General features: G+C 43.8%; 1 protein-coding gene across 1 annotated transcript in view; it reads left to right on the top strand.

The window, feature by feature from the left end:
* Window positions 1–13,621, top strand: part of DRC3 (dynein regulatory complex subunit 3) — a 29,146-nt gene that overhangs the window by 1,306 nt on the left and 14,219 nt on the right. The window contains exons 2-5 of the mRNA XM_073634875.1: window positions 2,113–2,295; window positions 6,504–6,620; window positions 9,248–9,414; window positions 11,995–12,141. Of these exons, the coding sequence (XP_073490976.1) occupies window positions 2,136–2,295; window positions 6,504–6,620; window positions 9,248–9,414; window positions 11,995–12,141 (591 nt within the window). The 5' untranslated portion in view covers window positions 2,113–2,135. The remainder of the gene's footprint in view (window positions 1–2,112; window positions 2,296–6,503; window positions 6,621–9,247; window positions 9,415–11,994; window positions 12,142–13,621) is intronic.

Below are 13,621 nucleotides of genomic sequence, written 5' to 3'. Positions count from 1 at the left end.
CCCTCTGAGCTTCCTTTGCTCTGAGTCGGCTGTTATCAGTTGCATTGTTCCCAGTTATTTCTGAGGGCTACAGAACTCCTCCTCTCTATGCTATGGAGATGAGGAATGGGGGGATTTGTTTTTTGACCTATCCAGTTTCTGTTGTCCTGATAGATTACAGCAGTGATGGTGAACCTTGGCACCCCAGATGTTTTGGAGCTACATTTCCCATGATGCTCATGCACTCTGCAGTGTAGTGGAGCATCTTGGGAAATGTAGTTCCAAAACATCTGGGGTGCCAAGGTTCGCCATCACTGGATTACAGTAAGTAAGTGTTGTCACCCTAGGACAGGAAGTCTGGAATTACACTTGCTTCAAAATGTGGCATTGGAAACACTTTTTTTTAAGCTCTCTGAATGCCAATCAAAGCGCCTGTCACTAAATAAAACGGTGAGCTTACGGTCCTGTTCACACGCTGTGTTTGCTTCACTTCAAAAATGATACCCCATGTCACTTTCATGGTGCTTCACAGCATCTTCAAAGCCTCCATAAAAGTCTATAACAAAGCTCGCTTGAAACACATGCAGCTTTTCAGGCACTTTTATTCAGTTAGCTTTGCTTTGTTTTGGAGGTATTGCAGGTATGGGATATCCCAGGATGCACTGGGAAACCAACAAGTGAACAGGAAAGACGCCATCAGCAGTCACTCCCGAATTATGTGTATATATTCTGGAGGTGTCTGGTGCAGACGTTACATCTGGTGTGCAGCGTGAAGCAGCAAGAAGGTGAGCGGGGTCCGGACTGTAGCGGAGCAACTAGCAGATGGCAGGTGTGGTGTGCAACATAGGAACTCTATAGCAGGGACCAGAGAGAGAGGACTGAGCGTCAGAGGATCAGAGCAGAAGAAACTAGCAGATGTCACATGTGGTACACAGCATGGGAGCAATATAGTGGGAGGTGAGCAGGGACCAGAGAGAGTAGAATCAGAAAACCAGAGGATCAGGGGGGTTACTTCTGAGTTTGGGATCAGTGGAGCTGGAGGTTACTACTGAGTTTGGGATCAGCAGAACTGGGGGTACTACTGAGTGGGGAATCAGCAGAGCTGGGGTTACTACTGAGTGAGGGAATAGCAGAGCTGGGGATTATTACTGAGTGGGGGATCAGCAGAGCTGGGGGTTACTACTGAGCAGGGGATTAGCAGAGCTGGAGGTTACTACTTAGTGGGGATCAGCAGAGCTGGGGGTTACTACTGAGTTTGGGATCAGCAGAGCTGGGGGTTATTACTGAGCGGGGGATTAGCAGAGCTGGGGGTTATTACTGAGCGGGGGATTAGCAGAGCTGGGGGCTACTACTGAGTGGGGGATCAGCAGAGCTGGAGGTTACTACTGAGTGGGGGATTAGCAGAGCTGGTAGGTTACTACTTAGTGGTGGATCAGCAGAGCTGGGGGTTACTACTGAGTTTGGGATCAGCGGAACTGGTGGTACTACTGAGTGGGGAATCGGCAGAGCTGGGGGTTACTACTGAGTGGGAGAATAGCAGAGCTGGGGGTTACTACTGAGCGGGGGATTAGCACAGCTGGAGTTACTACTTAGTGGGGGATCAGCAGAGCTGGGGGTTACTACTGAGTGTGGGAATAGCAGAGATGGTAGGTTACTACTTAGTGGGGGATCAGCAGAGCTGGGGGTTACTACTGAGCGGGGGATTAGCACAGCTGGAGTTACTACTTAGTGGGGGATCAGCAGAGCTGGGGGTTACTACTGAGTGTGGGAATAGCAGAGATGGTAGGTTACTCCTGAGTGGGGGTTCAGCAGAGCTGGGGGTACTACTGAGTGGGTAATTAGCAGAGCAGGACTGTAAGCTTACCATTTTCTTTAGTGACAGGAGCCCTATAAAAAAGCGTGTCCAATGACACATCTTGAAGCAAGTGTTATCGAGCCCTTACTTGTATGATCATAAGGCAAAAATAAAGAATAATTAAAAAAAATAAAAAATGAATGCAGCCATCCCATCTATGGAATGGTAAGCTGCAATATATTATTTTTGTTTTTGGCTTTCAATTCTTTTTTTATGTTTTTAGGTGTTTGTACATTACGTGTTGGATCCTGGTTTATTAATCCTTCCATTTATTTTAGTTGTGTAAAGGTGACGTGTGAGAATGAACGGGCTCTACGATACCGCAGAACCCAATGTCATCGATGATGTAATGCTGAGAGGAGCCGTGGAGGAGCAGGGCCCGAAGGAAGAAGCCGGACGCATTGCCAAGGCGGAGGGCATCGCGTTCAAGGAAGTCACCAACCTGCGCCTGGATTTCAGACGTGCGGCTTTTGGATTTTTATATTACGCCAAATGTAGCGCACGACCCCAGATCGGGGAGGCTCAGGTTTAGTGAACCACTTGAGTCCCAGATGATGTTTTATACCACCTGTGTTAAAGGGAACCTGTCCCCAGGGAAATGTGGAGCTTCCTTCTAGAAATGTCTCTGGCGTCAGTACTCTCTTAATTGCTGACCTGGAACGAGCCTACAGATCCTTAACCCCTTTGGCTCTGACAGTGGCCTCCTAGAAGGGGGTCTTTATCCGAGAGGCCACATATATGCATACCAGTGTCTGTGCCAGGAGCGTGAGGCACTCCCAACCCAGAGACTGAGCTCTCACCAAGAGACCCAGGTCTTATACTAACGATCGGAACCCGGGAATCCCAGTTCCCGGTCACTTGATTGTTGTGATTAGACATGTGCAGGTCCTTTAGTTCCGAATTCGTTTTTTAACGAATTTTGACAAATTAGTTGATTTACGAATTTTTCAATTTCTGAAATTTCGAATTTCAGAAATTCGGAAATTAGGATTTTTCAAATTTCGGACAATTCGGAAATTCGGAAATTTGGAAATTTCGGAAATTGGGAAATTGGAAATTGGAAATTCGGAAATCGGAAATTCGTAAGTTCGGAAATTCGTAAGTTCGGAAATTCGTAAGTTCGGAAATTCGTTAGTTCGGAAATTCGTTAGTTTGGAAATTGGAAAATTCGGAAATTGAAAAATTGGAAAATCCAAAAATAAGAATGAAAATCTGAACATTCAAAAGAATGAAAATCTGAAAATTCGAAAACCCGAAAATCTGAAATAATAACTAACTAATAATAAATATAACATTTTAGGTATTGGAATTTCCTTTCAAATTTGGCTGTTAGTTGAACGTATTTGAATGAATTATCTGAAATAACGAATGCCGTATCTAAACTAATGGAAGGTAACGATCTAATAATAATAAATAACAATAATAATAATAAACCTTTTTATTATTATTATTTATTATTAATTTGTTCCATTCCATTTGTTTAGATGCGGCATTCGTTATTTTGGATAATTTGTAACTTCAGATAAATTTGTATTCGTTACATTCACAAACAGCCAAATTTGAAAGGAAATTCCAATACCTATAATTTAATAGTTAGTTATTATTAGTTAGATATTATTTCGAATTTTACTGACTTTTGTTTCTTTTTTTCAGATTTTCTGAATTTCGAATTTCTGAATTTTCGAATTCCGAAAATCCAAAAATTCGGAAATTTGAAATTCGGAAATTCGGAATTTAAAAATTCAGAAATTCTAAAATCCGGAAATTTGGAATTTGAAATTCGAACATTCGGAAATTTGAAAATCCGAATTTTCATATTTCCGAATTCCAAATTTTAGAATTTCTGAATTTTCGAATTTACGAGTTTCCGAAATAAGCAAAAACACAAATGAAACGAAAACGAACACATTTTTTGTCAGTGCACATGTCTGGTTGTGATAGTCTCAGATTGGCTATCACAGTGATCAGTCACAGTACAGACAGCTCCTGTGTTTTCTTCCTTCTCTGAATGAAGAGAAGGATACATTGTATATTTCTTTCCTTACAGGAGAGAAAGATGTAAGCAAAGTGAGTATCCAAGACAAATACTGTATATCAGGATCCGCATATGTATGTTCTGCCCCTTTCACGCGGCGCTCCGATCAGGTCCGCTTGTCTGTTTTTCAGGTGGACCTGATCAGATGCTCCATTCACCTTTATGGAGCGGGGGATGTCAGCGGGTGACATGTCTGCTGACATCTGCCGATATCCGATCCGACCCTGTCTGTGAAATCCAGAAGGATGGTGACCCTATTTTCCATCCGTCTGAAGGATCGGATTGGATGAAAACGGACAGGCAGTCCGTTTTCATCCAATCTCCCATAGAGGAGAGCGGGGCTCTGAAAGGTCCGTCTCAGCACAGTGAGCGGAGATGGACCTGTCATCCGCCTGCTCAGCGGGGATCAGCAGAATCGATCCTCCACTGAGCAAACAGAATCCGTATACGGACAAGCCCGTGTGAAAGGACCCTAAGGTTGTGTACTTCTGTGGATTCCTTCATAAGGCCTCATGTACACAGGGCATTAGAAAAACCGAGCTGCAAAGCCACTACCAACGGCAGGAAAAATCATCTGTAAAAAAGCGCTTTTAGTAGCTTTTTGCAATGGCGTTAATGCTTGTTTAGCCGCGTTAGAGAAATGCTGTTAAAACCTACCTCTATTCAAAATTAATGGTTCCCTATGGGAGCAGTCTAACTTTCAGCCCATTGATTTGAATAGAAGTCGCATCCAAGTGGGATCATCATGATCCGACTTGTGGTTCGACTTGTGCTCTGAGGATCTTGAAAGGGAACCCCACGCCTACATTAAAAACAAAAACAAAAAAAAAAACGGCGTGGGGTCCCCCCACAAGATCCATACTATGCCCTTTGAGCAATGCGATAAATCGTGCACCACACTGCCCCCTAGTGCAGCCGGCAATGTAGAGCGGTGAATCGCTCAGGCTGCTCTGCTTTGAATTGGCCCTTATGCTGATAGCAGAGGAATGAAGCAGCAGACAGATATGACACTTAGTGCTCTGGATTGAGACAAGTACACACTATGGATCAGGGATCTTTAAACTACGGCCCTCCAGCTGTTACGGGAACTACACTTCTCATGAGGAATTGTAAAACTCTGACATTCACAGACATGATTAGGCATGATGGGAATTGTATGACTAGGCATGGTGGGAGGAGGGCCCGCCCCCTCCCGCCGCGCTCCGGTGCCCTCCGCTGCTTACCGGAGCCATCGGCAGTGGCGGAGGCGATCTGGTCCTCTCTGTGGCTGTGCATGGAGATGAGTGAGGGGAAGATGGCCCCTACCTGTCTCCATGACATTGCACGGCGGAAGCGACGTCAAAACATCACTTCCGCCTATAGCTCTTAAAAGGGCCATTTTTTTTTTAAATAATTTTTTTAAATGAAAACATTTTTTTTTTTTATTACATTTTAGTGTAAATATGAGATCTGAGGTCTTTTTGACCCCAGATCTAATATTTAAGAGGTCCTGTCATGTTTTTTTTTCTATTACAAGGGAATAGGAATAATAGGAGTAAAAGTGACACAATTTTTTTTTAAGAACAGTGTAAAAATTTAAAATAAAAGGTAAAATAAATAATAAAAAAAAATTGAAAAATTTTAAACGCACCCCGTCTCGCTGAGCTTGCGTGCAGAAGCGAACGCATGTAAAAACGGAGTTCAAACCATACATGTGAGGTATTGCCGCGATCGGTAGAGTGAGAGCAATAATTCTAGCATTAGACTCCCTCTGTAACTCAAAACATGCAACCTGTAGATTTTTTTAAACGTTTCCTATGGAGATTTTTAAGGGTAAAAGTTTGTTACCATTTCACGAGCGGGCGCAATTTTGAAGTGTGACATGTTGGGTATCAATTTACTCGGCGTAACATTATCTTTCACAATATAATTGAATTTTTTTTTTATTCAAAAAAGTGTATTTTTTCCAAAAAAAGTGAGCTTGTAAGACCGCTGCGCAAATATGGTGTGACAGAAAGTATTGCAACAACTGCCATTTTATTCTCTAGGTTGTTAGAAAAAAAAAATGTATAATGTTTGGGGGTTCTAAGTAATTTTCTAGCAAAAAAGAAAACTGTTTTAACTTGTAAACAACACATCTAAAAAAGAGGCTTGGTCCTTAAGTGGTTAATTAATGCATCACACAGATTTGAATAGGGCCTCAGTCTTGTCTTCAGCATGCAGTCAGATGTAAGTTTTATTTTTGACCTGCGATGCAAAAATGTTAATAGTTGTATCAGTGTCGGGACAAGGGGTGGGCAGAAGGAACGGCTGCCCTGGGCGCAGCATGTATTGTAGGAATGGGGATGCCGCAAGTTCCTTCTACTATTAGAAGACTGACAGGAGTAGTGACAGCGGCATCACTACTTCTGTCAACCCAGTGCTGGATGCAGCAAGGAGAGCAGGAGAGAGCCGGGAGGAGGCGTGGGCTGTGCTCTCTCCCCCCCTTCCCTCGTCATAAGCTTTCACATAAAAAAGCAGAGGTGGGGATGGGGTGCAATTTGCCATCTTTGCCCTGGGCACTGGATGATCTTGTCCCAGCACTGAGTTGGATTATTAACAACATTTCTTGTAACAACAATTTTCATGTTCCTATGTTGCTCTGTTTAATTCCAGAGATTCTAAAAATTGACAATCTATGGCAGTTTCATAATCTGACCAGACTTCAGCTGGACAACAACCTCATTGAGAAGATTCAGGGGTTAGATACGCTTGTCAATTTAGTGTGGCTGGGTGAGTAAGATACTGAGATTTGCTTTTATTGTACAATGTATTTAAAGCTGAACACTGGGCACAAAAACATTCATTTCAAAATATGTTTTAATTGCCACATAGGAAATAATTCCTCTCTTTGTGCACCAAAAGCCTTTGAAAACCTAGATATTTCTATATAAATGAGCAGTGACATGAGAGCTGCAAGGGAACCATCATATCTGGTCGCGGTAAATGAGTGAAGGTCTGGGGCAGGGAGACGTTAAGTGCCACAGGAAGGTACTCTGAGACAACATCCAGGGCATCACTAAACCTGGCATCTGACGTTTGACCCACAGAGGGGGTGTTAAGTACATCTCCGGACTCATCCAGGAGCTGTGGAGTGCTCCAGATTGTCATCAGTGATCCCGTCATCTACAAAGAGCATGCCAAGAGGAAAACTGTCACTGCCTTTCTACCCTAAACCCCCTAGATCAGTGATTCTTAACCAGCGTTCCGTGGAACCTAGGAGTTCCTTGAGCTTTTCCTATCTGACCTCCTCTTTAATGGTGCTTGCTTAGTTCCAGGCCAGTGCCATTTGGTAGAGGCAGCAGCATGACACCAATGATCTTTTTAGCTGCCTGTAAAGGTGTCATTCTGACCACCAGGGAAGGGGTTCAAGACCTTCCACTGACCACCAACATAAGGGGCATTTTTCCTATTGACCCCCCAATGAGTTGGTTTTAGTTAGGGTTCCCCAAGACCTGCAAATTATTTTGAGGGGTTTTTCTGGGGTAAAAAGTTTGAGAAAGGATGCCCTAGATCAGGGTCTCAAACTGGCGGCCCTCCAGCTGTTGCGAAACTAGTCCCATGAGGCATTGCAAGGCTGACAGTTACAAACATGACTCCCACAGGCAGAGGCATAATGGGGCTTATATTTTCACAACAGCTGGACGGCCTCCTGTTTGAGACCCCTGCCCTAGATTCTTGCTATTGTCACGAGGGCCACGTACCTGATGTCCCACTTTCCTCCTTTTTTGTTTTTTTCCTCTGATGTGAGACCGAAGTAGTGGGGAGGCATCCCTTGCACCTCGGGTCCTTGAAGCCTCTGGAGATTGAGACAGAGACTTGGTGGACACAGAGTGGCAGGGGTACGGAGCACTGTGCAAGCCTTATGCCGCGTACACACGAGCGGACTTTACGGCAGACTTTGCCCGGCGGACGGGATTTCGTCAGACAATTCGATCGTGTGTGGGCTCCAGCGGACTTTGTTTTCTCAAAAGTTGGACGGACTTAGATTTGAAACATGTTTCAAATCTATCCGACGGACTCGAGTCCGGTCAAAAAGTCCGCTCGTCTGTATGCTAGTCCGACAGACAAAAAGCCACGCTAGGGCAGCTATTGGCTACTGGCTATGAACTTCCTTATTTTAGTCCGGTCGTACGTCATCACGTACAAATTCGACGGACTTTAGTTGATTGTGTGTAGGCAAGTCCGTTCATTCAGAAAGTCCGTCGAAAAGTCCGCCGGGCAAAGTCTGTCGTAAAGTCCACTCGTGTGTACGCGGCATTAGTCTGAGATCCGAGCCGAGGTCAAGTCCAGTTGGGCAACGAAGCATAAAAGGGTTAATCAGAAGAAGAATGGTCGAGGTCGCTTCCAATCTGGCAACTGGGTGCAAAAGGGGCAAAGATGTAGAATGGTTAAGGTACAAATCCGAGGTCAATGGCAAGCAGCAATCAAGAGTAGTCAAATAAGTTTCAAGGTCACAACAGGTTCAGACAGATCACACACTAGCACAGGAACAAGGGGGGACTGAAGATAATTTGGCAGTATCTGGGCTGGGCTTAAATAGGGAAGTTTCACTTCCTGTGTGCCTCCTGGGCATTTTCCCACCTTTTTCCATCAGGTTGATGTCACTTCCTGTGCGCATCCTGGGCATTTTCCTGCCCTTTTCCATCAAGTCTTCTGCGCAGGTGCGGGTTGGCGCACAGAGGCGTCTTTGCATGCTCAGTTGGCACAGATTTCTTCTTGCGGCAACGCGCCATTGGTGCATGCATAGTTAGCCCTGGACTCTTATGCCGTGTACACACGAGCGGACTTTACGGCAGACTTGGTCCGGCGTACTGGATTTTGTCGGACAATTCGATCGTGTGTGGGCTCCAGCGGACTTTGTTTTCTCAAAAGTTGGACGAACTTAGATTTGAAACATGTTTTAAATCAATCCGTCGAAATTGAGTCCGGTCGAAAAGTCCACTCGTCTGTATGCTAGTTCGACGGACAAAAAGCCACGCTAGGGCAGCTATTGGCTACTGGCTATGAACTTCCTTGTTTTAGTCCGGTCGTACGTCATCACGTACGAATTCGACGGACTTTGGTGGATTGTGTGTAGGCAAGTCCGTTCATTCAGTAAGTCCGTCGTAAAGTACGTCGAAAAGTCCGCCGAGCAAAGTCTGCCGTAAAGTCCGCTCGTGTGTACGCGGCATTACAGCTATGTTCTAGTTGCTATCTTCACAGACTGGGCTGACATTGCACAACTTGTGCCTCGCATGGTTAGTACAGTGTCTCCGACCGGAGCTATCCGTTTTTTTTTTTTTTTTTATATTGTGTACCCAGCTTTAGTCTTATCTTTGCTCCCGGTAAACCTTTCACTTCTCCTGTTTGTTTTGCAGACTTGTCATTTAACAATATCGAGGTGATCGAGGGGCTGAGCGCTCTTACAAAGCTGGAGGATCTAAGTTTCTATAATAACCGTATTTCTGTTTTCGAGAACATGGACAGTCTGAAAAATCTGCAGGTCTTATCTATCGGGAATAACAACCTGGCATCATTGGAAAATGTAAGGAATTCAAGATAGTTTTCCCCATGTTTTTATCTCACCTAATCATTAATATTTAAGAGTCCTTTTTTGCACTTGTGTAGAAACTGGGTCATCCTGAATCAAATGTGTGGTCCAAGATCAATGAGGAAAGTGGTATGGTTTTGCATCCCTTTGAGAGTATCTAATCTGTGCAGACTTCTGGGAAAATCAGTAAGCCAATCACACAAGCAGGAAATTACATTTTGAGGGGAGGGGGGGGGGGGGGGGGGGGCGTTCCCTACACAAACTGTGTTCAGAATCCTCTAGGTTGCCATATTGAATTTTACAGAAAATTACAGCGCCGCAAATTGAAAGGTAATTTTAATTACCTTTAATTACATCATGACTTGTGTCCCAACTGCATATGCTATAATTTTTTTTTTTGCTATTTTTTCCCCTTATGAAAGTGGAGTTTCCCTTCGAACCTCAACTGTAAGTGTTTGGAGGAAGATTAAGGGTTAAAGACTCTATTTAGGAGTTAGGTTTAGGGTAGGTGAGGTTAGGTGTTAAGCAACAGGTTAAGGGTAAGTGTTGATAGGATAAAGTATTAAATTAACATTAAACCCTCGTTTATTAATTGCTTTTCTCTGTTCTGAAGATCTTCTCACTTTAAGTCTCAGCGTTGCTTCCTCGATCTTCTAGCTGGAAAGCCAGAAGATCGGCAACAAAAATACTGCCAGGTGTTATAATCCCTCTCCACACTCCACACTACCAGAAAATGTTTAAAAAAAAAATGGTTGCCTCCAGTTATACTTTAAGGAGTCATCTTAATTCCTAAGCTGTGTGTCTAGGTGGTGGACAACTAAGAGTTAGGAGGTGCCAGCAATGGACTTCCCACCAAATGTATGGCAGGACAAATGAGTAGGGGGGTGGGGATACGTAACTTGTATGTATTGATGTTAACAGTTCCTCATTTATAAAACAATGGGCTCCATTCACAAATAGGTATCCCTGTTGAAAGCTGAATGTAAAGAAAAGAATTGCCAGCATTTAAAAATTCAGAAAAAAACAGCATGGGTCCCCCCCCAATCCATACAATTCCTTTCGGTTCTGGTATGGATTTTGAGGTGAAACCCCAAACCAAAATAAAAGAAAACAAAAAATGATGTGACGGCTCCCCCAAAATCCCTACCAGACCCTTATCCGAGAATGCAGGCCAGAAAAGTAGGGGGGGGGGGGGTGAGCGAGTGCCCCCCCTCCTGAACCATACCAGGACACATTCCCTTAACATAGGAGGGTGCTTTGGGGCAAGGAGTCTCCCCCCCCCCCCAAAAGCACTTTGTCCTTGTTAATGGGGACAAGGCCTTCTCTCCACAACCTTGGACGGCAGTTGTGGGGGTCTGCGGGTGAGGCGCTTATCAGAATCTGGAAGGGCCTGGTATGGATTGGGGGGGGGGGGGACCTCAAAACGTTCTTTTATTTTAATTTTTAAATGCCTGCAACTCTGTGTTTAAATTCAGCTTTCAGTGGGGAACCCCACTGACAGCTGATGGCTCATCATTTGTTAAAGAGGTTGTAAAAGCTTCGCATTTTTTAAAATAAAAATAATAAACATGGGGTTGATTTGCTAAAGGCAAACCCACTCTGCACTACAAGTGCACTTGGAAGTGCAGTCGCTGTAGATCTGAGGGGGAAGATCTGAAATGAGGGGAAGCTCTGCTGATTTTATCATCCAATCATGTACAAGCAAAATGCTATTTTTTTTAATTTTCCTTGCGTGTCCCCCTCAGATCTACAGCGACTGCACTTCCAAGTGCACCTGCAGTGCACTTGTAGTGCAAAGTGGATTTGCCTTTAGTAAATAAAACCCATGGTATACTTATCTGCTCTGTGCAAGGGTTTTGCACAGAGCAGCCCCAATCCTCTTCTTCTGGTGGGGTGCCCTGCCGGCGCTCCTGGCTCCTCTCCTTCATCGGGTGCCCTCATGGAGAGCTGCTTTCCATGGGGGCACTTGTGCGGGCACACTCCCGAGTCCCGCTGCTGCATCTATTGACACAGACAACAGGACTCAGCCCCGCCCCCAGACTATCGTATCACAGGATGTGATTGACAGTAGCAGACAGGCCCCTTCTGCTATCAATCTATTCAATGAGGACAGAGACACCTGCTAGAGCTCCTGTGCTTTTGCACATTGCTGGAACGGACAGGTTCAGGTAAGAAAAAAGGGAAGGCTCTGGGGGCAGCTGCAGCATAGAATGCATTAAGGTTAAAAACCATAAGACTTTACAACCTCTTTAAGGACACGGCAGCCGCCCGCTCCTTAAAAATCATGACAGATACTGGTTGTTAGGGTCGTCTGTGGCTGCCCGCTCCTTAACAACCAGTTAAAATCAAACGCATTCCTTAAATATCACATGCCTTGACTTTAACACTGATTTATGCCATATTTATCAAGGCTTTTTGCTTTATGCGGGAAATACCGGATAAAGCAATAGTGAATTGACATTTTCAGGTTTGCATGCAGTATTTGGCAAAACACCTAAGTAACGCATTGTTATGTCAGAGTTCATTTATAAGTAGTTTAGATTTCCTAATCTCTGTATTTTGCCTTGTTTCCAGCTCGTCTACCTGCGCAGGTTTGAGCATTTGCGGACGTTAAATCTTGCAGGGAATCCATTGTGTGAGGACAAAAATCATAAATTGTTTGTTGCTGCTCACCTCCCGAACCTGGTGTATCTGGACTTCAGGCTCCTAGATGAGAATATAGTAAGATGGACTTTGTACACGCCATTTATGTTTTTACGTCACTAACCTCATGTACCAACATGAGACATAGTCATGTGATGTACCAGTATTTCTTTTTTATTTATTTTCCATTTTCTGAATGGTACAGTACAATATCAAGAAATATCCACCTAAATCCTAATTACATAATTTCTCACTTTTTTTTTTCTCGTATTTTTTTTAATCCAAAAAGAGTTATTAGTATTAAAATAGGCATAAGGTAACAAAATCAACACTAATGCCCTGTACACACGGTCGGATTTTCCGACGGAAAAAGTGCGATCAGATTGTGTTGTCGAAAATTCCGATCGTATGTGGGCTCCATCTGACTTTTTCCGTCGGAATTTACGACACACAAAGTTTGAGAGCAGGATAAAAAATTTTCTGACAACAAAATCCGATCGGTTAAATTCCGATCGTGTGTACACAAATCCGACGCACAAGGTGCCACGCATGCTCAGAATAAATTAAGAGATGAAAGCTATTGGCTACTGCCCCGTTTATAGTCCCGACGTACGTGTTTTACGTCACCACGTTCAGAACGATCGAGTTTTCCGACAACTTTGTGCGACCGTGTGTATGCAAGACAAGTTTGAGCCAACATCCGTCGGAAAAAATCCATGGATTTTGTTGTCGGAATGTCCAATCAATGTCCGACCGTGTGTACAGGGCATAAGGAAGACAAAAATATTTGTGTTATACATATCCAGTCAAAGGAGTAGATAAGAGACTTATACCCCGTACACACGATCAGAAATACCGCCAGCAAAACTCTGATGAGAGCTTTTGGTCTGAAATTTCGACCGTGTGTATGCTCCATCGTACTTTTGCTGGCGGAATTCCAGACAGCAAAAGATTGTGAGCAGGTTCTCTATTTTCCCGTCGGAAAAAAGTTCCTATCAGAAATTCGGTTCGTCTGTATGCAATTTCGACGCGCAAAAAACGACACATGCTCGTAAACAATTCGACGCATGCTCGGAAGCATTGAACTTCATTTTCTCGGGTCGTCATAGTGTTGTACGTCACCGCGTTCTTGACGGTTGAAAGTTCAGAGAACTTTTGTGTGACCGTGTGTATGCAAGGCAAGCTTGAGCGGAATTCCATTGGAAAAGCCATCCAAGTTTTTTCTGACGGAAATTCAGATCGTGTGTACAGGGCATAAGTCTTTGCAACATATTGGGAAATTTGGACTCCATTTTATAATTTAAAAACATTGTACCGGTATTCCTCCATTTTGTATTATAGAGACATGGTCAATATGATATACTGGTATTCCTCCATTTTGTATTTTAGAGACAGTCACATGGTCAATGTGACATACCAGCATTCCTCTATTTTGAGTTTTACAAAACATAACCAATATGACGTACTGGTATTCCTCCATTTTGTATTTTAGAGACATGGCCAATGTGACGTACCACCAATCCTCCATTTTGAGTTTTACAAAACATAACCAATATGA

Source organism: Aquarana catesbeiana, linkage group LG06, assembly GCF_042186555.1.
Source record: "Aquarana catesbeiana isolate 2022-GZ linkage group LG06, ASM4218655v1, whole genome shotgun sequence".
Lineage (NCBI taxonomy): Eukaryota > Metazoa > Chordata > Amphibia > Anura > Ranidae > Aquarana > Aquarana catesbeiana.
The sequence above is the reverse complement of the archived record's forward strand: the minus strand, read 5'-3'. Positions and strand labels throughout refer to the sequence as shown.